Source organism: Pangasianodon hypophthalmus, chromosome 7 (assembly GCF_027358585.1).
Source record: "Pangasianodon hypophthalmus isolate fPanHyp1 chromosome 7, fPanHyp1.pri, whole genome shotgun sequence".
Classification (NCBI taxonomy): Eukaryota; Metazoa; Chordata; class Actinopteri; order Siluriformes; family Pangasiidae; genus Pangasianodon; species Pangasianodon hypophthalmus.
Genome location: NC_069716.1, coordinates 10,416,098 through 10,441,139, shown reverse-complemented (window position 1 = coordinate 10,441,139; position 25,042 = coordinate 10,416,098). Strand labels below are relative to the sequence as shown.

The 25,042-nt window shown below is 39.2% G+C and overlaps 2 protein-coding genes across 4 annotated transcripts in view; one reads left to right on the top strand and one right to left on the bottom strand.

The window, feature by feature from the left end:
* Positions 1-328: 328 nt before the first annotated feature.
* LOC113542679 (charged multivesicular body protein 1b) lies at positions 329-13,682 on the top strand. 2 transcript variants are annotated; one of them, XM_053235786.1, is made up of 9 exons: positions 329-1,061; positions 1,625-1,722; positions 2,302-2,627; positions 2,960-3,106; positions 3,471-3,539; positions 6,915-7,022; positions 9,377-9,420; positions 12,594-12,666; positions 12,821-13,682. In XM_053235786.1, exons 3-9 carry the CDS (start codon positions 2,532-2,534, stop codon positions 12,866-12,868), a joined length of 585 nt encoding a protein of 194 aa, XP_053091761.1. In that variant the 5' UTR covers positions 329-1,061; positions 1,625-1,722; positions 2,302-2,531; the 3' UTR covers positions 12,869-13,682. The 2 variants fall into 2 exon arrangements, with proteins under 2 accessions (XP_053091761.1, XP_026796145.1); XM_026940344.3 differs by lacking the exon at positions 2,302-2,627 and having other exon boundaries at positions 333-1,061; positions 12,821-13,678.
* Positions 13,683-19,835: 6,153 nt separating this feature from the next.
* The window catches only part of tbx22 (T-box transcription factor 22), a 7,239-nt gene continuing 2,032 nt past the window's right edge, over positions 19,836-25,042 (bottom strand). Inside the window, exons 4-8 of one of the 2 annotated variants that reach the window (XM_026940634.3) lie at positions 24,320-24,494; positions 23,195-23,359; positions 22,366-22,430; positions 22,166-22,269; positions 19,836-21,606 (exon numbers count right to left, since the gene is read on the bottom strand). In XM_026940634.3, coding sequence (XP_026796435.3) covers positions 21,062-21,606; positions 22,166-22,269; positions 22,366-22,430; positions 23,195-23,359; positions 24,320-24,494 — 1,054 coding nt within the window. In that variant the 3' untranslated portion in view covers positions 19,836-21,061. The remainder of the gene's footprint in view (positions 21,607-22,165; positions 22,270-22,365; positions 22,431-23,194; positions 23,360-24,319; positions 24,495-25,042) is intronic. The other variant, XM_026940635.3, reaches the window with a different exon arrangement.

The window sequence follows — 25,042 nt, the reverse complement described above, 5'->3', positions numbered from 1 at the left end:
CAGGCAATCAGTGACTCATCCTCTCTCTCTCTCTCTCTCTCTCTCTCTCTCTCGTGATGTAGGGACACAAACCCAATCATCAATCAACCCGCCCCCGCCCGCGTGCCCACGTCAAGCGACGGCTCTCCGCAGCGCCAGTCCAGACTAAACTTGTCATGCTCAGTGCTCCGGGCTCTCTCTCTCCATCTCTCTCTCTCCATCTCTCTCTCTCTCTCCATCTCTCTCTCTCTCTTCCATACTCCTACTCAGATTCGTGCATTTTTTTTTTTTTTGGACATTTCTTATCAGCTGCAGTGGACAATAACAGCCCACGCTTAGGATTGTGTACAGCTCGGGCTAACCCGTGTCACGTGATCTGATTAGTGAACGCAGCCCCTTTCACTAGTGAGGGTAATAATTATGGGATGGCCTACATCCCAACCTTAACATTGCTCATGCTACAGAACACCATAATTGGTAGAGATGATTTCACAACAAACATGCTCTTGTAGGTGTAATATAACAAAAGCTGCCTAAGTATTTATAGGTGAATTAAAATAGATAGCCTATTAGGTCTTAACAATACAGGGACTAGTTTTTGGTTGCTTAAATTGCAATGATTAAAAATATTCTCAAGTAAAAAAATGAATAGAATAATAAAAAAATAAAAATCCTGATATAGCTCTAGTCATTGCGCATGGTGAATGCTAAGAGCAAATTTGCTAGGTAGATGAAAGATCAATTTACTCGTTTCCAAAAATAAAAACGACGTCACTAGACTTGTACCGCCACGGACAGGGAACAGAGTGTGTTAAAAATAATGTCAGCATGCCATCCCGATTGCCCGTGACGTCAAAGGAGCACGCCTTCGGAGGCGTGACCGCGAGCGCTGCGCGTCGCCAGGGACGTCACAGTGTAGCCGGAAGTAGCGGACGCTGCCTTGTTGTCAGGGAACATCAAAACAAGACGCCGCCGCGCATCTTCAAGCACTTAACGTTATCTGCACCACTGACACATGAGGCTTGTTCATTAACGGTTACTGGAAATATCAGCTGAAGATTCAGACATGTCAAGTATGGAAAGTATCCTTCAAAGCATCTTGAATTATTTACTTTGTTATCTCTAGCTGCCTGCTGTGTAACTGTGCTGCTGGTGTTCATTCTTCATTCATGAGATGAAGAAGGTTACTTAACGCTAGCTACAAAGCTAGATCACTCTGCAACCTTTAGCTATGATAGAAATCCTGCAATGACATGGCAGCAACTGTGAAATAGGTACTGTCTTTTGCCCTCTTTGCCCATTTGCCTGTGATTCCTTGTGGAATAAATACATGAATAAATGCTTGCAGTAAAGCAGTAAAGTAAAATTCAGCTGAAACTGCTTACATTTATCCTGCACCCTGGGTCAAAATATATAGTTGGATAATGGAAAGGCACTGTAGTGTGCGTATAGATCTCTAGAGCCCTGTTTTGGATTCAGAAACTGTCCCTTGCTGAATGGCAAATGGTGTGTTTGAGTGTGCACAGAGACTCAACAAATTTTAATTTTGCTGCAAAAGGTATCTGGTGTAGTAATTTTCAGTGCAAAATATCAGCTGTGTGGACAGTAGTTCAGTTTCAGAAAGATCCTTAACCTTAAATCACAGAACATCTTTTCAACCTCAAGTTCGCCGCCAAAGAGCTAGAACGTAATGCAAAGAAATGTGACAAAGACGAGAAGGCTGAAAAAGCTAAAGTGAAAAAGGTAAGACTTTTTAACTATGTTTTAAGCCACATGGTCTATGTTTTTCCATTTCCAAAATTATACCAGGGATATTTAAAAGCAACAATCTGTGTCAAAATTTTGACATATAGTATGTTATTATGTCTACTAACATATCCAGTGGGTAGGTTGTAAGGTATACCAACCTTGTAGATTCATTCTTTGTAAGTACTGTGTCAGTCTGTAAATACAGAATTACTGTAGTCCATCTGTTTCTAAACACAAGCGCTGTCAAGCACTGTATATTCCCTACCGACTGCATCAATAGAAAAGGTCCACTGTAGGACCACTGCTGAAAAGATATTATTCGGACTGTTCTCAGCACAGCAGTGAAACTGACATGCTAGTGACATGGTAGTGTGTTTTGCGCTGCAGTGTTGCTCACTTTTCTAAACACATCAGCGTCACTGCTGAGTTAAGAATAGTCAGCCAAGCAGTAATATCCAACAAACAATAGTCCTATGATCACAGACTAACACCAGTGATAGGCTATATGTAGATCTTTCAAACTCCCAAAAGTTTGAAGCACACAGTTGTTTAAAATGTCTTTGTATGCCGTAGCATTAAGATTTCATTTCACTGGGGACCCAGCCCAAACATGTTCCAGCATGACAGCACCCTTGTGCACAAAGCGAGGTCCATGAAGACATGGTTTGCTACGACTGAGGTAGAAGTACTCGAGTGGCCTGCACAGAGCCCTGACCTCAACCTCACTGAACACCTTTGTGACGAATTGGAATGCGGACTGAGCACCAGGCCTCTTCGCCCAGTATCAGAACCTGACCTGACTAATGCTCTTGTGGGTGAATGACCAAATCCCCACAGCCACAGAAAGCCTTCCTAGAAGAATGGAGGGTATTATAACAGCAAAGACTAAATCTGGAATGGTATGTTCAACAAGCACATATGGGTGTGATTGGTCAGGTGTCCACAAACTTTTGCTAATATAGTGTATGTGTGTTTAATAAACTGGCTAGCAACACCTCTGTGCCTGATCCATCAATTTTGTGATTGTAGTTGGGTCTCTAATCAGCTACCCTATGGCAATCATGCCAAGAAGAAAGTAAATAATTTGTTTCAAGAACATATGTGCATTGCACGCAGAGCTGTCTGGTATACATAACTGACCTGAAGGTAACTCACAGGCTTCTAAATTGAATTCGCTGTCATTAAATTTTAACCAGTGCAAAGATGCTGCAATTGTATGTTCTGTTTATAGGCTATACAAAAAGGTAACATGGAGGTAGCACGTATACATGCTGAAAATGCAATCCGACAGAAGAATCAGTCAATCAACTTTCTCCGCATGAGTGCTCGAGTGGATTCAGTGGCTGCTCGAGTCCAAACTGCTGTTACCACTGATAAGGTAAGAACCAATCCAATTAACTACTAGTTTTTTATCTTTAATAGTTTATATTTTATTATAAGCTCATAATTAAATTTTTGGCTAAAATAAGCCACAGAAGGTATTAGGATTCAGCATATCAAAAGAAATGATTCTGAATGAAATCTCTACATTACTGAATGTTTCCAAAAATGTTAATCTTAGTGTTTATTTGAAGCATGAGTAGAACTACTATAGGACACAGACACAAATTGCAACATGCCCTTGTTGAGAGTGACATCTACCTGTGAGTTTGAGAAACTGTTTTTACTGCCAGGACCATGGATGGGATTTTTTTTTGTATCCATATCAATGGGTTTGTTGAGTTTTTTTTTTTTTTCTTCAGGTCACCAAGTCCATGGCAGGTGTGGTTAAGTCTATGGATGCTACACTGAAGAGCATGAACTTGGAAAAGGTAAAATGGTAATAAATAGATCTGTTCCTTGGATACAAATCTGTTCTAACCTCTTGTCTTGCACATTCTCTGTAACAAGCATTGTTACAATGTAATGGGGGAAAAAGACTCCTATTAAGATGCTTGGTTAGTTTGGATTATTAAGTCGTTAAAAGAAAATTCCACCCTGAATCACTTGCATATTAATCTTTATATAATTAACATATGATCTTCAATGGTGCCCAAGATTTATTTTGTAATGAAATTCTGAATGGACTTTTTTTTTATCTTAAATTTCTTTCATGACATGTTGGTCTATTTTCACTTTGCATTCTGGAACTGTTTGAGATTGAAATTGAAATCTTTTCTCTTACTAAATGCCATTGTACCTGTGCTACCAATGTGATGTCAGGGCAACACAGAACCACAAATGTCTCACAGGAATAATGACAATACTTTACCATCCAACAAATTATCACCATAATCGCTGAGCACATCATAAATATATCAATATAAACATATTCAATGTGTTTCCGGGTGAAGTTTTCCTTCAAAACAACCTTAGGTTAGAAGTATATAGCACAGCATAGTGCTAGTAACAATATATAACACAACATTGTGCTAGTAACACAACACAAGACATGTTTCACAGTGTTTACTATATAACACTACATAACACTTCAATACAAGTTCCTGTTATTAAACTTCAAAATCAGTCATTTATGACAAAGTAATTTTTCATCACTTTTATACAGTGTAAAGTGCTGCTAGAAAGTTTGTGAACCCTTTATAATTTTCTGTATTTCTGTATAAATTTGACCTGAAATGTGATCAGATCTTCATCTAAGTCCTAAAACTAGATAAAAAGAACCCAGTTAAACAAATGACGCAAAAACATTATAATTTTTACATTCATTTATTGAGCAAATTTATCCAGGATTAAATATCTTTCTTGGAAAAAGTATGTGAACCCCTAGGAGTATGTGTTAATTTAAAGGGGTAATTGAAGTCACATGTTTCCATCAAGGTGATGGCAATCAGGCTCGAGTTTAGCCCTCCCATATTTCAAGAACATAAACATAGGTCTTCACTATCAAAGTCTAGTCTTCACCACACAGGTTTATGGAAGTGTGCCTTGCCGTGATCAAAGGAGATTTCTGAGGACCTCAGAAAAGAGTTATCAATGCTCACCAGGCTGGAAAAGTTTAGGCCTCCACAAATCCACTGCGAGGCAGATGATATACAAATGGAGGAAATTCAGCACCACTGTTACTCTTCCAAGGAGTGGTCATCCAGCAGAAATCACTCCAAGGGCACGGCGATTAATATTAAGAGAAGTCAAAAAAGACCCCCAGGGTAAAATCTAGGGACCTAAAGCCACTCTTGCATTGAGTAGTGTCAATGTTCATGAGTCCACCATCAGACAAAGACTTAACAAGAACCGTCTGCATGGCAGGATAGCAAGCAGGAAGCCACTACTCTCCAAAAAGAACACTGCTGCCCGTCTGAAGTTTGCTCAAAACCACGTGGATAAGCCAGAAGCCTATTGGATGAATGTTCTGTGGACGGATGAATCCAGAATAGAACCTTTTGCTTTAAATCAAAAGCATTATGTTTGGTGAAAACCAAACACTGCATTTCAACATAAGCACCTCATCTAAACCATGAAGCATGGGGGAGGCAGTATCATGGTTTGGGGCTGCTTTGCTGCCTTAGTTCTAGGACAGCTTGGCATTATTGATGGACCTATGAATTCTGGATTGTACCAGCAAATTCTATAGGAGAATATTAGGGTATCTGTCTATGAACTGAAGCTTAACCTTAAGTGGGTCATGCAGCAAGACACTGACCCTAGGCACACCAGTGACTCTACAAAGAAATGATTAAAGCAGAAGAAATTTAACATTTTGGAATGGCCAAGTCCAGACGTTAACCCAATAGAAATTTTCTGGCAGGACCTAAAAAGAGCAGTTCATGCAAGGAAGCCCACCAACAGCACTGAGTTGAAGCAGTTTTGTAAGGAGGAATGGGCCAAAATTCCTTCAACCCATTGTGCAGGATTGATCACCAGTTACCGTAAATGTTTGTTATTCCTGTTCAAGGGGGTCACATCATTTACTGAAGGCAAAGGTTCACATAGTTTTTCCGACAAAGATATTTAATGTTGGATAATTTTGCTCAATAAATAAATGTAAAAACTATAAAATTTTTGCTTTTACATAGCCTTACAAGTTCCAAGATGTATTATAATGTCTTATCATAGTGAATACTATGATACATTCACGGAGCTCTTTATTAGGAACACTATACTAATACTGGGCAGTGCTCCATTTGCTCTCAAAACAGCTTCAGCTCTTCGTGGCATGGATTCCACAAGATGTTGGAAACATTCCTTTGAGATTCTGGTTCATGTTGACATGATTGCACCATGCAATTCCTGCAGATTTTTCAGGTGCACTTTCAACTGGGCAATTGGGAAGGCAACTGAAAAACATTGAACTCATTATCATGTTCATGAAACCAGTTTGAGACGACGTTTGCTTTGTGACATGGTGCATTATCATGCTGGAAGTAGCCATTAGAAGATGGGTAAATTGCGGCTATAAAAGGAGGCACATGGTCAGCAGCAATACAAATAGTCTGTGTCCCAGAGTGTGCCAAGAAAACATTCCCCACACCATTACACCACCTCCACCAGCCTGGACTGTTGACACAAGGCAGGTTGGGTCCATGGATTCATGCTGCTGGCATAAAATTTTGACCCTACCACAGTGTGCCTTAGCAGAAATCGAGATTCATCAGATCAGGCTACATTTTTCCAGTCTTCAAATGTCCAGTATTGGTGAGCCTGTGCCCGCTACAGTCTCAGCTTTCAATTATTGGCTGACAGAAGTGGAACTCGACATGGTCTTCTGTTGTTGTAGCCCATCTGCCTCAAGGTTCAATGTGTTGTGCATTCTGAGATGCTTTTCTGCTCACTACGATTGTAAAGAGTGATTATCTGAGTTACTGTAGCCTTTCTGTCTGCTCGAACAGGTCTGGCCATTCGCCATTGACCTCTCTCATCAACAAGGCATTTCTGTCCACAGAACTGCCACTCACTGGATGTTTTTCTTTTATTGCATCATTCTGAGTAAACTCTAGAGACTGTTCTGAGTGAAAATCTCAGGAGATCAGCAGTTATAAACCAGCCTGCCTGGCACCAACAATCATGCCACAATCAAAATCACTGAGATCACGTTAGATAATTGCATGAATGGGTAGGTGTACAGGTGTTCCTAATAAATTGTTCAGTGAGTCTATGTAGCCATTGCTTGCAGAGGTCCATTAGCACTTTCTTATAACAAAATCTAATCTATTCAAAATCACTGGCAGCTTATGTGTTGTCCTGCATAGACTTCCTCTCTTTTGGACAAGTTTGAGCGCCAGTTTGAAACATTGGATGTGCAGACAGCACAGATGGAAGACACAATGGGCAGCACAACCACACTGACCATGCCTCAGGTACTGCAGCCGATCACATCAGATGCACGTACCTGATTTTACAGTCGTGTCCGTAAGTATTTGGACAGTTGCACAATTTTGTAATTTTGCCTCTGTACACCACCACAATGGATTTGAAATGAAGCAGTCATGTGATTGAAGTGTAGACTTTCAGTTTTAATTCAAGGGGTTTAACAAAAATATTGCATTAACCATTTAGGAATTGCATACATTTTTTACATAGTTCCCCCATTTTCACAGGCTCAAAAGTAATTGGACAGACTAACATAATTATAAATATGAGGATTATTTTTAATACTTGGATACAGATCCTTTGCAGTCAACGACTGCCTAAAGTCTGGAACTAATGGATATCACCAAATGCTGAGTTTCCTCCCTCGAGATGCTTTGCCAGACCTTTACTGCAGCTGCTTTCAGTTGCTGCTTTTTTGTGGGTCTTTCTGCCTTCAGTTTATTCTTCTGTAAGTGATGAGCAGCTCAACTGGGTTGAGGTCAGGTGACTCACTCGGCCATTTAAGAACATTCCATTTCTTTGCCTTAAGAAGCTCTTGGGTTGCTTTTGCCTTATGTTTTTGGTCATTATCCATCTGTACTGTGAAACGTTTTACAGTATTTGACTGCATCTGAGCAAAAGGTATAGCTCTATACACTTCAGGACTCATCCTGCTACTTCTATCAGCAGTCACATAATCAAAAAACACCACTGACCCAGTTCCATTAAAAGCCATACATGCCCTTGCCATAACACTGCCATGTTTGACAGATTTAGTGCCCATTTTGCTGTTATAATAACCTCAAATCTTCTGGAAAGGTTTTCCACTAGACTTTTGGCCAAATAGTGTAGTTGCACTATTCATTTTTTTTTTTTAAAGAAAACTTGCCAGAAAGGTTCATAGAGCATCTGGTTGAGACTAGAAGTATGCAACAAGGAGCTAGGGATGTAATGAAAAAGATACGCAAGCAGGAAGCAGTTTAAATTTCATATAAGTGAGTGGTCAGACATGAAGCTTGTGGACATGACCAAGAGGTCATATATGAAGTTCACAGGACACCGAAAGACGACCTTCAATAACAAGAATACGGGTCAATGCATGATACATTTACAAGGTTCATTCATTCATTCATGCTTAGTAACTACCTAGTCAGGTTTGCAGTGGTTTATATTAAGCTATTAGTTTGTTTTATATTTTGGAAAATAGAGACAACAACATTAGTTGGAAAATATTGCGAGTGGGTACAAACAAAAATAATAATCGCAAGATTAATAAATGCGGGATTTGACTGATGTTGCACAGTGCTGCCAGTGCTGGCATTTCTACCTCTAGGTTTTTTAAGCGGTGTTTTCCAATGTTTCTGGGGGCATAGTCGTAGAGCTCATATTTAATTCCAAAAAACCCTTCCAGTTTTGGCCATGCCAAACTTCACATTTGAATCCAAATATAGATACATTGTGATACACCCCTGATTTACATACACAAAATTGAATGAGTGCTCATATAAATAGAATTCATCTGAATGGTTTCTCCCAAGTGGCCCAACATTTGCCCTAACTTTTGGAGATCACGAGTTCAAATCTTGATGATGCCACAGCCATCAATGACCGAGAGTCAAGAGAGCAAAACTCAGGGTGGAAGGGATAGCCTACCCTATCCTGTCAATCACAGCAATGCTAGACAGTCGTGGGCGTCTGTAGAAGAGGGCAGTAGCGCTTTCCTCTGAGAGTGTTACACTGCCTTGTTAAACAGCATTAGCAGCAGTTCGAAAAGATTCATGTGTTTCAGAGGAAGCAAATGTTTGCCTTTACTCTGCCAGCTTGATAGCTGTTGTGTGGTAGGTGAGAGTTAACTATAGTGGGTGGGAACTGGGAGATAACCAAATTGGGAAGAAAATGTAAAATAAATAAAAATAGAACACTAGAAGACAAAATGTATAACTTAGCAAATAAAGAATATAGAAAAAAATCAGCTAATATTTCTGTTTATTAGCTTTGGCTTGAAAATACAGATCATTTTCATTATTTCAAGCATTTATTTCTAGAAAGAAGCTAAAATATCTGCCAACAGAATAAGACAATTTCATGCAAGAAATGAGTAAATATGTCTAGAAATAGGCTTAATGGTCATATATTTGTTAAATAATAATATCATATTGAGCAACATTAGAGATTATATATATATATATATATATATATATATATATATATATATATATATATATATACTATGTAGACTATATACAGTATATAATTTATAATTTTTTTTGCAGTGAATTCATGCATGTCTATAATTTGCTAAATCAAAATTTCATTAACAATAGGTTTCTACTTTGTAAAATCTGTATACATGTTTCTACAGAATGAAGTGGAGTCTTTAATGCAGGAAATGGCAGATGAAGCTGGGTAAGACATCTATACTTTTCTACCCTTTTTTTTGAATCTCTACAAATATGTTTCGTAATTATAATGGAATTGGAAAAATGTCAGCAGGACATCAATCATTATGCTTATTCACTGAAGCCTATATTTTAGTGTTGCTATAGCTCTTATTGAATCTGTCTCTAATTTGTATCATATAACATATTTTTATGTCATACACAAACATGGTAGGCTGATCAAGTCTTATTTATATCTGTGCTCTACACATGTCCCTAGTTACTAGTTTGGCTTATAAGCTTAAAATTGTTGCACTCATTTTTTTTTTAAAGAACACTGTTTTCAAAACAGTTGCAGAACTACACACACTGTCCACCTTATTAGGAATACCTGTCCAGTTTGGGTGAGCTTGTTCCCATGAGTCCTGTTCTTGGCTGACAGGAGTGGAACCTGATGTGATCTTCTGCTGTTGTAGCCCATCCACCACAAGAGCAGCGCTCACCACGGTTGTAAAGACTGATTATATGAGTTACAATATCCTTCCTGGCAGCTCGGAACAGTCTGGCCATTTTTCCTCTGACTTCTCTTATCAACGAGTCGTTTTCACCCACAGAACTGTTGTTCATACAATGTTTTTTGTTTTTCACACCATTCTGTGTAAACTCTACAGACTAGTATGTGTGAAAATTCCAGGAGATCAGCAGTTTCTGAAATACTCAAACCAGCCCATCTGGCACCAACATCCATGCCACAATCAAAGTCACAGAGTCACACTTTTTCTTCTTTCTGATGTTTGATGCGAACATCAACTGAATCTCTTGACCTGTGTCTGCATGATTTTATGCAGCCAAATTATAATAATTGGCTGATTAGCTAAGATGTGCAGGTGTACAGGTATTCCTAATAAAATGGACAGTGATATGTATACACACATTCAGTGTGTGTGCATGTTTGTGAGATATTGGAGAGAGTGGTTGAACAGGAGGGATGGGCAAGACAGGATGGTATTGATCAAGCTTATTCAAGCTGTTGAGATAAATGGATGGCCAACATTGATGGTAGCTCACATGCTGTTGCCTGCATCCTCCTCTCCGAGGCTATTGATAGCAGACTAGGTAGGCAATGATTGGGTGTGTGAATTGCTTCGAGAGCTCTGGCTGACTCTCAATTAGCCGCCTCTCTGGACCACATGCGCTGCTTGTTTATAACTAAATGTTAAAAAAAAACCATTCACTTCCTTCTTGCTTAGTCTCAGTGCTTTCAGAAAACTTTCTTTTCCTTGCAATCTTTATTTTATTTGAGCTTATTTTGTCGAGGAATGGTAAAAGAGTTCTTTGCCATTGCTTCCATAAGTTCCATAAGACTGGAAGCAGTAATTCTAGTTCAGACAGTGCTTACTGTTAATTCATAGCCTAAGCTCATAAGGGCTGTAGAGATGGAAGGATGCCACTTTTTCTTTTCTGAAACAATACTGACACCAATACTGAAAGCTTGACTATTGGTCAATATTTTTAACCAAGCTTTAAAATGAGCAAATTTAACTTCACTTCAGATGGCCCTCAAAAATGACCATACTCAAACTGCTCAAACAATCTACTACATTGCAGGATGAAATACATAGCCACCAACATGACCTGCACACACCTATACCTTTTTAAATTCACTGAAGACGTTTGAGTTTGAGATCAAAAGACGAATATGAGATGATAGATCAGAACTTCAGCTTTCATTTCCTGATATGTACATCTAGATATGTTAAACGACTTACAGCATGGCACCTTTTGTTTGAACCTACTCATTATTCAAGTGATCAAAAATACTGGAACATGTGACTGATACAGGAAGGTGCTTCTTGTTGCCCAGGCGTGCCCCGTTAGATTGATTGTTTAAACAATAAATAGCTCTGAATGTCTACTCTTGGTTTGAGCCCTGGGTTTCGCTTGTGAAGACTGCATTGTTAAAAAAGGATAAACCAACATGAAGACCAGAGAGCTGTCTATGGGAGAAAAGCAAGCCATTTTGGAACCTCAGAATGTGGAAAAGTAGATGGATGCTTACACACACAACAGTCTCTAGAGTTTACACAGAATGATGTTAAAAAAAAAAAACAACCATCTTGATGTTTGAACATTAACTGAAGCTCTTAACCTGTATCTGTATGATTTCATGCATTGTGCTGCTGCCACATGATTGGCTGATTGGATGACTGCATAAATGAGCAGGTGTACAGGTGTTCCTAATAAAGTGGATGATGAAAGTATATAAAATTCTAGATATAAGTGCTGCAGATTGCGCCTGGTGTCATTATAAATGATGTTGCAATTGGATGGATGGGAAGATTTCACACAACAAACATCATGATGAAGGTGATGGAGCTTCCTAAAGTTCTTAGGAACAATATTATTAAATAATACCTGAGAGTAAAAAGCTACAGAGCAATAGCAAAGATCTTAAACATCCCTGCCAGTACAATTGGTTTGCCAATATGCAGGTGAAAAGTTCATGGAATGACAACTAATTGTCCTTGGACAGGTGCTCCATGCAAGATTTCAGAATGCGCCCTCAGACTAATGATAAGGAAGGTCTGGCAGCTGCGGCATTACACGTTATTGAATGAAATGTGAATAAAGAGATGTATCAGGACATATTAGAGTAGATTGTCATCTCATCAGCCAAGAAACTGAATCTGGGCAGAAGATGGAAGTTTCACTAAGACAATCCCAAACATACAGCCAGAATACCTCAAGAAGGTCTTGCATGGCCTAGCCAGTCTCCTGACTTGAATCCCATTGAAAATTTCTGGAGGATTTTGAAATTGGCTTGGGGAACAGAAGACACTTAGAGGAAGGGGCCAAAATCGGACCACAATTCTGCAAAAACCTAATTACTTGTCACCATAGATGTCTCAAAGCTGCAATTGCCAACAACAACTTTGCAACAAAGTACTAATGTTGGTAATACGTGGTGTCCAGATACTTTTTTCCCTTTCAATTTCCTTTTTTAAACATATCTTAAGCTTATGAATACATACTTTTTTGTTCATATCTATAAGTACAAAGCCAAAAGACATCATGCATATACTGGAAGTATATTAAATAATAAAAGCAAAGGATAAGGACTCCATGACAAAACTGCTTTTTTTCATTTAAAAACTAAGTGAAAGGAACATAAGTAATAGCTAAATGTTTGTTCGTTCACAGGTTGGATCTGAACATGGAGCTGCCTCCAGGACAGACAGGTTCTGTTGGCACCAGTGTAGCAACAGCTGAACAGGTAAATCACATCACTTCCTCTCATTTGCCAACCAACATTCACAAATCTTCTCATGTTTTATATCACTGTGAGTCTTACACAGTTGTGATTAACAGAAAACATTATTATTATTAATTTTTTTACTAACCAGTTGCTGAAAATTGTTTGCTTGTAGGATGAGCTTTCTCAGAGACTGGCCAGACTACGAGACCAAATAGAGTGATGTCAACGTTTATGTACATGGGGAAGATGATGTAAGGAGTATATGTGACTGCCCGCCAGTAGAAAGGTACTGGCTCATGAAAAGCATTAAAGCTGACTTGTGCAAATAAGTACACACCTCTTTGCCTCATGATGGCGCTAATGAGAAGGAACCTGCAGATCACACAATGGTGAGAGGGAGATTCCTCGTGTCTTTCCTTGGTATCAAGAACTGTACAAGGGATGTGCAATGGAAAATATTTGCACTGCGTGTTTTGTCCTTCCACTGTGTTTAGCATATGTATATTTTCATCTATACAACTATATGACTGAAGAAAGTGCAGACATTTGCCATGATTATGCTGCTTATAAATACATTATGTATGAAATGCTGGATGTTGAAAATGTTGCACTGGCTAATGCTTTGCAGTGGCTAAATGTTAAAAAAATATTTGTATTGGGATTAAATCTGTTCTTAAAGAATGGTTCCATGTTTCTTAAAAAAAATTCTCTGATGTTAGTATGAAGCATCTCAAACAGTATTGAAGCAATTCTCTAGACAAAACTTCTAACTGGAATTGCATTGGTATTATCATATCATTGGTATTATCATATCATAATCATATTCCATTATTTCAGGTTTATATGCATTTGTACGTATAAGATCTGTTTCCCTGTTACTGTGCTTTAAATGGTGATTTTACAACTGCTGGTTTATTTATTACTGCATCTTACTAAAATTTAATTCAGTTCAAACTGCTTAATAAACTACTAATTTGCACGCCACAGAACTTGACCTATTTTTTTTTTTTTGCTCTTTTTTATATACTGAAATATAAAAAAATAATAATCCAGGATTTAGTTTAAAATTACAGTGTCTTCCTGTTCTTCCTGTAGAATAATTATATTACACACACTTGTAACTTAGCTTGTTTATAGAAAGCTGAATCTTGCTATCATATCTCATAGGATTTTGAAACTGTAATTTTTTAATATAAATCCCATTTTCATTGAATCAGAAAACATTCATATCACTTTGTTTAACCAGTTGGCTTGCCTCTCCTCTTTTTCTGCCAAATCATTTGTTATTGCGGCTTTGACAGCACAGATCATCTCGTCCACTACCAGAAAGGCAGAGACTGGAAGTTTGTGACTTAAATGGTCGGCTTTCATAGCAGCCGTTGGTTGGCTGTCTCGGCTTCCCTTCTGCACCAGCTCTGCAACAGGAAACAGATGTAAGGTCAAAAGTCTCACCTGGGTCGGAAGCAGGGCTCAGTGACTCGCATGCCAAGCCATCATTACCGAGCAATGAAGGGAGCGCCCTATCTGCCTCAGCTGCAACCAATTTCAGGTACTGAGTGCGGCCCGTGTGCCGACGTACCCCACAAGGACTTGGACGCATGACCTCTGGCTCCTAGGGAAAGCCCATCCCAGCTAATTTTAATCAAGAGTCTTTGATTGACAGCAAAGCTGGGCAGAAGCCTTCATTATGCACATTGGTGCAGACAATTTTATTACCTGTTGTTAGGCCATTACATTACTTATGATCCTTTCAGATGGTGATGCTAATTCAAAGCAGGGATGAGGCCTGATATGCTGCCTTTGAGGAATAGGACTGCCCTGAAACTATTATTGTTGAAACTAGGCAACACTGATTTTGAATCATTTTTAATGGCTCTCATACCATCTTTGTCAAAAAAAAAAAAAGTCCATAGTTTTGACCAGAGACCTATGAAACTTTGTGATGTATTAAAGCATATTTAATATATCACAAAGTATATTACATACCAATACAATAATATGCAATAATATTATAATATTATAAATATTATATAATATTAATATTTTTCCAAAATTGCTGTATGTTTTGCCATTTGACTCCTTGCCAAGACTCCTGTCCTTGTTTCTATCTGTTCTCTTTTCAAATGATACCAAATTTTCCCTAGGTATCTTGGATAAAAAGATTTTCCTAGCCGCCATAGTGCTAGAACTGAAAACTGAGCATCAGTTGATCCAGTCTGCCCAGCTTAGAGTTCATGTCAGACATACAGATTGACATACAGTCAGACTTCCACGGACCCTTGCCTCCTCCACTTGGGCTCTGAAATGATAGCTCTTCTCTGAAGATACTCTCAGATGGAAGTCTGTGATGGTGCAGGCATTTAATCCTTTCCTCTCTTGTTAAAACATTCAATTTTCCTTGCGCCTCATGGCTGTCAAAAAAAGTAAGGTAGCAAGCAGACACAGGAAACTGCGTGCATTGGTTCAGCTTGCTCTGATGGGGGATGTGTGTCCAATCACTTCATGAAAAGGGCTTTCCCCAGTTCTTTTTTACAGACAAGCACACACAGGGCATCTGCTCATGATCATGCTGCCATGCATGGCACTTCCTCACAGTTGTGTTAATACTGTTTTTAATATGTTTTTATTGCTTTTTTTTTTTTTTGCTGTTCCAGCTGGCCCTGCCATTCACACTTGTTAAATATTTGGGTCATTAAGCTTAAAATGGCATGGAACTCTCACCCTAGTAACTTTCTCTGCAACCCCTGCACCCTTTCCAAACCTCAGACTCCACTATCTATTACAGCAGCACATAACATAGACATGTAAGCCCTATCTTACTGCCGCCAACTTCAGATGTTAAATGAGTGGTTTTACGATGGTGCCCTCATGCACTGATATTCAGGGCGATTGATGGCTGGAGAATGACATGCAGGGGTGTCACAACACATTCACAGGCCACTGTATTATGGGGCAGTGATGTCAAAGTCAAAAGGTTAATAAGGTGTAAACTTTTGCTTGGTTGTTGATAAGATGATGGGCTGGCAAGTCATGTTGGAGAGTGAATGCACTTGGCGGAGCTTCAGCAGAGAATTAAATATGGGGTCAACTGAGGCAAAAAGAAAATCGCAAGACTGAAACCTCTGTTTTGCAGAATGATATAAATGTATTATGAACCACCATGTCATACAGATCATGATAAACACTTTGTGTGTGTGGGCTTCACCATGTGTGTATATAGTGATGAAGATTAGAAGTCAGACAAGAGACAGAGAGAGAGGAGGGGGTGGAAACTGAACACATATGGAAAAGTGGTTGACGGGTTGCAGTTAGTCACACTCCTGCGTCTCTAATTGAATTACCGTTGACAGCACACCACTGGCTGAGCGGTAGACCCTAAGCAGCCGGCAGTCGGGTTTGAGTGTGTCAGTGACTGGGGCATTCGCCCTGAAATCAATTACCAGCACAAGGGGCCGGGGGGATCGTGGCCTATCAGCCACATCCTGCAGGTCAGCTCTGGGACTGACAGCAGCATCTGGAGCCATACAACTGTACTGACCTTAGAGCACCACTTGAAAGTGGTCCTTGCAGGGAGCAGACACATTGTGGCTCTAAATCACCTGCTTGCCTTTGCCACCTGATACCCAGGGCTGGAGCATCCCATGCTCTAGTTCTCTCCCTGCTTATGTTATAGAGAAAAGAAAGGCCTATGATTGACATACAGTAGAAGGAAAAAATAACCTGTCATATACAGGAAACTGGTAGAGCTGAGGAACATCAATTCTGGTAAGGTTGAGGTATCATATCATGGATTATTATCTTGTCTCAAAAGCATGGCCCTATCTCATATCAATCCCGGGGCCCCCGGAAATCTTCCCTCAGCCTTTGTGAAGTCTTGTCTCATATTATGCAGAAGCTGATAGTGAGATGCACAAAGTGAGAGAAAATGTGTATTTTCGTTCATTATGAACGCTCTTGTGTTGTTGTTTTGTTGTCTTGCACTCCACATGACTTTATACCTTATACCCATAGTTATATCTGTCTTGTCTGTATCATTAATGTATTGTCTATCTCATTTCATGGCACCTTTATACCTGGTACAAATGCACACTGTGACAAATAAAGCTTGTGAATCTTGATAAAGGGCGAATACACATCAAGTTTAGCATAAGCTCAGTACAGGAACAAATTTATGAAAGATGATTAAATGGTTGATTCATTTCTTTCAACAGCATCCATAATGTTGTCACTGAGGGTGAACTTTAACATTTCTAATGGGTATAATGCCATATATGTGAAGCAGCGAAATAGTCTTTCCTCAACTTGTAATTCCCAACAATATAGAATTCATTTGCCCACAATTCAGCAAGTGCAGGCTTCACCTGTGACTAAAGGTTCTTCTATGGAGAACCACAGGAACTTGAGTTCTGGAGAAGACATCAGACCTTGCAAAAGGGGGGTTTGTCAGGGGAATGCAAGCAAAGGGATGATGGACAGCAGGGGTCAGAAAGTGGAAAGTGTTTTGTTGGTCCAGCATGAAGTCCCTCAAACTTGCTGACAGGTCTCTCCACAGTTCAGTTCCCCTTTATGCAGCTGTGGGCCACCATACCACAGGGGGAATTAGGAGAGCATGATGTAGAAAACTTCCGGGGAAGGGATTTATGTCTAACCATGCCATGCTGAAGTGAAAGACCAGTTATAAAATGAGTGGAATGTACAGAACAATAACCTCCAATCCACAGTTACTTTACACCACATTCTTTACACAAGTCATTATGTAGGTGCAGGACACACACACTGCTCCAGATAGGTAAAATGTGACAGGATTCATTTTTATCATGTCTCAGATTGGATTGCTCAGGCAAATGTGAATGTTATTAGGGTCATTAACACTACCAGGAGGGGGCTGAAGTGATGGATGACATCAGAACGTGAGGAGGGAAGGCAGCCCACACAAACAGAAACCGAGCTCTTGGCTGTCCCAGGCCTGGCTGGGAGGCCTCGAGCTAAAGCTTTTCCTTCCACATGCTCCTGACCCCAACAGCCCCCTGCTAACAGTGCACACACTGCACACATGCCTGACTGACACCGTGACCCCTCTATATGACCTCTCCAGCAGGTATGTGGTTATGTGGAAGTGCTTGTAATTCACATCATATTACAATTTTACTATGACTAATACCACAGAAAATAGCCAATGTTGTTTTTTTCAAGGCCTTTTTTTCTACTTATTTCTACTCAGTCACACATTGATCAGTCTGACTGCACTTTGGCAGCTGTAATTCCTATTCAAGATTGTTTCCTAAACTTAGAATCAAATACAATGCTGGAGTCTTTTCATAATTCAAGAATGGAAGCAATATATCCTGGAGTATAAGAAACCAAGTATCTTTAGGTTACTCACTGGTGAAATTGTAAAATGTTGGTTGTAAATTCAAGCAGTCAGCATTTAGAGCCAAAGAGCTAAATATACCCCAGTGTGGCAGGAGGCAGATTTGCTGCTTGAAGAGAAGAGTACCACTTAATAAGCTGTTAAACTGCCTTTGCTTTTCACATTATTGCCTGGAGGTAATTCAATTTCAGCGGCAGCTGTTTTCACTTGAAACTTTACAACACAGTTTAGTCATATCCCATAAGCTACTCTGATAAATAACCTTCTTTTATTGAGTTTGCAGAGCAAATACCATCCAATGTAAACCTCACATGAAGGACCCAGACCCTGAGAGAGCTGCAGGGTATATAATCATACGAGAGGCAGACTGAAACAGTCACTACCTCCTGTGATTCCATGGCTCTTTAATTGAATTTCAACAACCACTTCATTAACAGACAAATTGAACAAATTTTTGTTTCATTGAGTGCCATTGTGTACTTGGTATAAGATGTTTACACTCAGACTGTTGTAACAGAAATTTCACTGATGTGCTGGGTATAAGTATTCATTCTCCCTTTTTATGAAGGCTGTCACTACCATTGTCACATATTGCCTTTGGATTTTCTCAGAGTTGTAGGATTTGGCCCAGTGTGCTACTTTTTTTTTTTTTTTTTTTTTTTTTTTAATAAAGGCTATGAGGCAGCCTCATGTTTTCTTTGTCAACTGTAGCTTTTGGAAACGTAAATGAAGAAACTTTTTTTTTTTCCAAAAGATGTTTTTCTTTTCTTTTTTCTTTTCTTTTCTTTTGGGATCACTTGTGGCTTCCTGTTATAACGCTAAAATTATGGTTCTACAATTTTACATTATATAAACAGCACGGAATTAAATTCTGTTTCTTGCTTATAACATTGTCATGATTAAATGGAACAATTCTGGAGTAATATCTTCATAAGAATTTATAAAATTAATGTCCATATACCAACCGTACAAGTCTTGCAGACGGAATTGTGCAAAATGAGGCATGAAACGCAGATTGCAGTCAGATAAAAACTTTCTTTCAACGCATCAGTATTCAGGATGATCTGCACCCTCAGGAAGTCCTAATGGAAACCAGGCACTCCCAATCAATTTTTTTAGCGTTTGCGTGAGGAAACACAGTCCAGGAATTGAAGCATGACTGCTTTGACTGACAGGTAAGGGTAATTTGATTTAATCCAATTCTCTTCCTGGCTGGCTTCAGATTTAATTGATTAACAGGTGCAACCTATTTACACGTGATCACTGGAGTAAGAGCGATTTCTTTCAAACAATTGTGAGGAAACCATTCATTTTTTACACAGTGTTTACAAATGAGATGAGCTGCACAAAGTCTAATTAATCTTTCCTTTCTAGGATGGTATGCTGTGGAATTGAGCTCCTCTGACAAGAAAATTGGGGGAAACAGGCCATTTCCACAACTTTGGATAATCCTTTTTTCTGAGCCCTGCAAAGCAGCTAGGTTAGCTGTGGAAATTATGCCCATGTTACTCTGAGCTGTGGGAAAATTATCACATCAGAATACAAGGAGAGTTCCTGCTAAGTTACCAAACCACTTAGTAGGCAGAATAAACCAATCTTAAGCCAGAGAATGACACATATGATTAACCTTCTACTTTTTGAACATGAACATGAAACTGTTTTGTGATTATAGGCTGCATATCCTGAATTGGATACGTATGCAGTGTTTGCTCCATAAAAACAAATTTATGGAAACGCTTTAAAAGAATAATCCATTCTGAAGTACATTAAATATGTTTATATTAATATATAAACAATATAAATATGTTATCACTTCTCTTGCTAAATCGTTGGTGTTATATTCTCATTATTTCCTTGAGAAGTTAGTGGTTGTCTGCCACTATGACATCACAGGGGCACATTGTTAGCATAGTTACATTGGTGCTTCGTAGAAGAGAAAAAAAATTCAGCGATTTCAGACATAAGGGGTTTCTGATTTTGCTGTTAACTCCTAAAACCAAAAGAGCAAGAGCTTCTTTTCTCACTCACCATTTTCCATGGACATTCAATGCCTCATTAATGAGAAACCCAATGTAGAAGTTGTAGAGCTCCGTGTAGAAGCTCCAGAATGCAATGCAGCTATAACAACACATTTGCACTGGATTGCAGCAGAGACATGGATTGGCTAGGTAGAGATCTACTAGATGACAAGCACAATGGTGTTTACAGTGGTATTAGCATGAAATTTGAAGCTTTGGAACCATTTGTATTTGAGAAGACTGTACATATGAGGAGGTGAGAGAGCTGGACAGAGTAAAGGACTAAAACGTTGCTGCATCGCTCTCTGTAGGTTGAGATGAATTCTCACTGGTGCCACTATCAGCAAGCACTCGAATTGCATTGTGGGTAATGTAGGAAACCTAATTTAAATAAAGTGAAAATAGACAAATATGCCAATGAAAGAAGTCTAAACAAAAAAATAGATTTTTTTCTTTAAATGTATAGATTATACTGATATTGATAATAATAATGTTAAACAGTGAGATGCACTGTTTAACGTCAAAATGCTTATACTTTATCTGACTTTGAAAACGAAATGGTGATAGGTTTTATTTCAGATGCACTATGTCGAGACAAATGTAACGTTGGTTGAAGTTTTATATGTATACAGGCCTCCATAGTATATTTTTAGAACAAAAATGTTCAATATAACAGGTGGTTGGAAAAAATATAACAAAATATATCATAATACAACATTTTCTCAGAGAATAAGGAGGGTTCTGAATTAAAATAACAAAATTGCCACTGGAAATCGCAGGTCTGTTCATCTTTTTTATAGAAACCATTCTGTCAATCCTGTCTTCCACTAGGAAAAATTAAGTGCAGTCTTTTTCCAGCATTAGCACTGTAGAGTTCCAGTATAGTAACAGTCTCATGCTCCACTCATTCACATTACATCCTAGCTATTTTGTGTTGACCCATACGAATAGCAGGGGGAACAGCAGCTATGTATTGGTTTTAAGGACATGTTTATCTAGAGTTCAGTTCCAGCATCTGGCAAGGTCAGACGCAGTGATTGACAGTTGAATGCCAGGCTGTTTGGCGCAGAAGGCTCTCAGATGATGCCAGGATTATGCTGTCAGCTGGTTTTGATGTGCTGGTGATGCTGGAGAAGTGCGGCCTGAAAGGTAAACTGTAGCTGTACAGGCCATATGGTGATATGAGAGATGTTGTTGCAGTATCCTGGTGAGTTCCAGAGGTTCGGCTCGCCTGAAGGTTCTGGATGGAAAGCAAGCAGTGGCTATGGAGGCACTGGCCCCTGCAACCTCCTATTTTTTTGCCATGGAGAGGAGACAGCATGGGGTAGTCCATCAAGGGTCGCAACCCTGAGTAACCTCTGAGTCTGTCTGGTATGAGGCTGCAGTAGGATTGGCTTGTGAAGGAGGTGTTTGAAGAGGTCACTTTAGAGCAAAGGGGGACACTGAGGTTGTGATCACTTTCAGGGCCAGAGAGGGTGAATGGGTGGGAGAGCAAGGAACTGGGGTGTGGCAAGAGGCTTTTCAGAGGGGAAATGTCGCCACAGCTCTCAGATGACCCACAATTTTCACCTGCAAATAATACATTAAAACTATGTATGACATTCTTCTTCTGGCAAATATACCATTACAGCAATGAACATTCAGTGATTTAGTAATGGAATCTTCTCAGCACCTGAGCTTGAAAAAGAGTTTTTTATTTTTTTAGAAAAGGATTGTGTAAGGGGTATATTTGATCGGCATTGGTCAGAAGCAACTATTGTGCAGCAAAAACATTTTACATAAATCTGTAATAAATTTCATATGGTACTTGCATATGATTCTGTTTTGTCTACTCACATCCGAACTTTAATCCTCTGCTGACCCCCCCCCCACACACACACACACACTATATCCTTTATCAGTTTAGCAATTTCACAATTTTTTATTAAATACCTTTTCATTCAAGAAGTTTCTATGAGTAGATCATCTCAATAATATTAGTATTTTTCCATGCAAATATTTTTTTTATATTTCTGTCTCTGATGATTTGCATATTTTCATGAAAAACAATTTATCCTCCATTCATTACACCATATAATAATAATAATAATAATAATAATAATAATAATAATAATATATTGATCTGTACCTTGCAGCTCCAGAGTAAATGGTTTCAAATTGAGACCAAATGGATTTCGCCAGGGATAAGAGTCCAGAACGCCGTCTAGTACGCCCCTATGGGAGATAAGCTTCCTTTAGAGTGAATGTAGAAAAAAAAAAAACAAATACTAATCTGAGTTTTGAAATTTACTTGCAGGAACTAAATGTGAAATACATTTATTGCTCTACCTGTTTCTTCCTGGGTCTCTGAAGCCCTTGGCAAAGGGGTTTCGGTCAATCTTCAGTTTTGTTATCTTAAGGTCAGAAAAAGTGAATACAACATTACTTGCATGTCATTTATTGCATAAACCTATTAATACTCAAGTGGAATCCCAGTATTCCTTAAGCAGGGAGAGAGGTTGATCCTTTTTTCCTGGCCACACAGGGCGAGAGGTGAGGTCAACAGCACACTTTGATAACTGGGAACTTGCAGGACATTATTTTATATAGTACATGAAATGGGTTGTACTCCAAAAGCCTCCAGGCACAGCCCCAAAAATTCAAATAATTTTTTTTTGCAGTAGAACTGGACCCTGGTGACAGAAGTTGGCAGCATTTCAGTGGCTTCCTGTTTCTGGAACAACATGTGTAAATACTGAAATCCTGTGCAGGTCTGCTGCTCCCTGGAAGCTAAACAGTGTGATTTATGCAGTCAGGTTGGGGCGAGATGTGTGTTCCTGTGAATATGATATGCCTGCAATGAAAAGGTGATAGTGGAGAATTCTGCAGTTGGCCATAACGTCCATAAAATGTATAAACAAAGATGGCCTTTTATTCGTCATATCCATGTTGTAGACTAATGTCAGAATGACATATGCTTTGACAAGACGAACATAAAAGCTTGCTTGAGAAAAGTCTAATACTGCCTACAGTGTAAATGAAATGTCGCCTTGATGTTTTAGAGCTAGACATTTCAGCTGAGCTCGGGCTGGAGCAAGCTGTGTCCCCTGGGATTTTTAATGCAAACGATGCATTTGCCTTTGAGAATGAATTAAAGGTTTTTAAAGTGGTCCATTACCTGTTGGTTTTGGTAGGCTGTCACTGTTGTGAACTGGGTCTCGGGGAAGGAGAAGGTGCACACGCCTTCATTCGGGAGCGCAGAGATTTGCGACACGTCCACAGAGGGCTCGTGCACGACTACGTGCACGCGCGGCTTGTACTTGTGCATGGACTGCAGGATGATCTGGATGTGAAAATGGACACATATGGAATTCAGCGAAAGTCATTGCATGCATCCACCAAAAAAACAACAACAACAACAACAAAAAAAAAACATCCCGTGTAAAGAGAACAGTTGCCGCTGAAACACAGACTGTAGCCAAACGTGATGGTTAAAGCGTAAAAACGCGCAACAGCAGCTGGCGCGTGAAAGGTTGGCACTTGCTGTGGAGTGACATAGCCTACTGTATAGGCTATAGAACAGTCCGGGAAAGCCATGAAGATACACATGTGTACACTGGGGAGCCTCTGTTTAAGTTCCTCGGCCACAGTGTGAAGCATTTTATGGAAGAAAAGTGACAGTCTGGCATTCAGCTGTCAATCACTGCCTCTGATCTTGCCAGATAATAAACAGATCCTTAACTCCAGTACATAGCTGCAGTTGCCCCTGAAATCCATACGAGTCAAAGCAAAACAGGATGCAATGTGAATGAGTGGAGCATGAGATCATACTCCTAGTGGAAGACAGGATTGACACAATGGTTTCTATAAAGCATGTTTTGGTGGAAGTGCCTGAAACTTCCTTCAGTCTAGTCATAACGCACCTCTACAAAAGGCTAAACTGATGCTGTTTACCAGATTAGCCCTATACCATTTGGTCCTAGCCTATAATTTAACTCCATAGGCTACCTTTACACTTATAACAGTAATGACAGATTCGGGGATGATGTGCGTAAACTTGCAGTTGATAAAAGAAACAAGCATGCATGAGGTTAAGTGGGAAGTATGAATCAGTAATTTAAAGAATCAGTGAGACCAAAAATTGTTACTGACTCTCCGTTTCTATGCAAAGTACAAGCATGCAGACATGCAAGCATGCATCCATGCCAAAAGCATGAAGCGTAAAATGTGAGTTTTGACTTGAGAATCTCTGTTAAAAAGATCTATCTATTTTACTCAGTGTTCTAAAATCCGTGCAACTCACATGGCCCTTGTCGTCCATTTCATTGTTTGTTAATTTCACCCTGTCGAAGCTGATCACTTGGCGCATCCACGTCTCTCCGGAGCATGGCGAGTCCGGGTGGATGTAAAGCCGAGGGCTGATGCACGAGTGATCTGTGTTTCCAGCCACCATCCACTGAGAACTGTGGTACACATACCTACGGATTAAAATAAAATTAAAAGATAAAAAAAACACAACTGAATAACTTATATAACTAAAATATTATTGAAGGAGTTCAGCAACACCCAGTTTCCTTAGACATTCCCTCAATATACAACTAATCAGCCAGCAAGTAAACAAATTCAGTTAGAGACTTCTTTAAATTATGTTGAACTGAATTGTTTCCCTGTGTATTAAGCTGATTTTTAAACTGAACTCCAGCTCCATTTGCAATTCTTGGTCCTTTTATATTAAAATGTTAAATAAATGTTTTTAGAAATTCCCCTGTTTGTGCGTAAGAGTGTTCAGAAACGAAATCTGTCCTATGTTGCGTATATTTTACTTCCTTCAGCCATCATGTTGCTTCTTTTTCATTTTTATGTGCTGTACATAAACAATTACACAACAGATATACTGGAAATGAATTGAACATTTGTTTAATTCGGATGTATTTTTGAGATGCCCACTGTAGCCTCTTTAAACTGCAAATGACAAGCTGTAATTCTACCTGATTTGAGCTTCTTTTCTCACATATTCCCTATTATT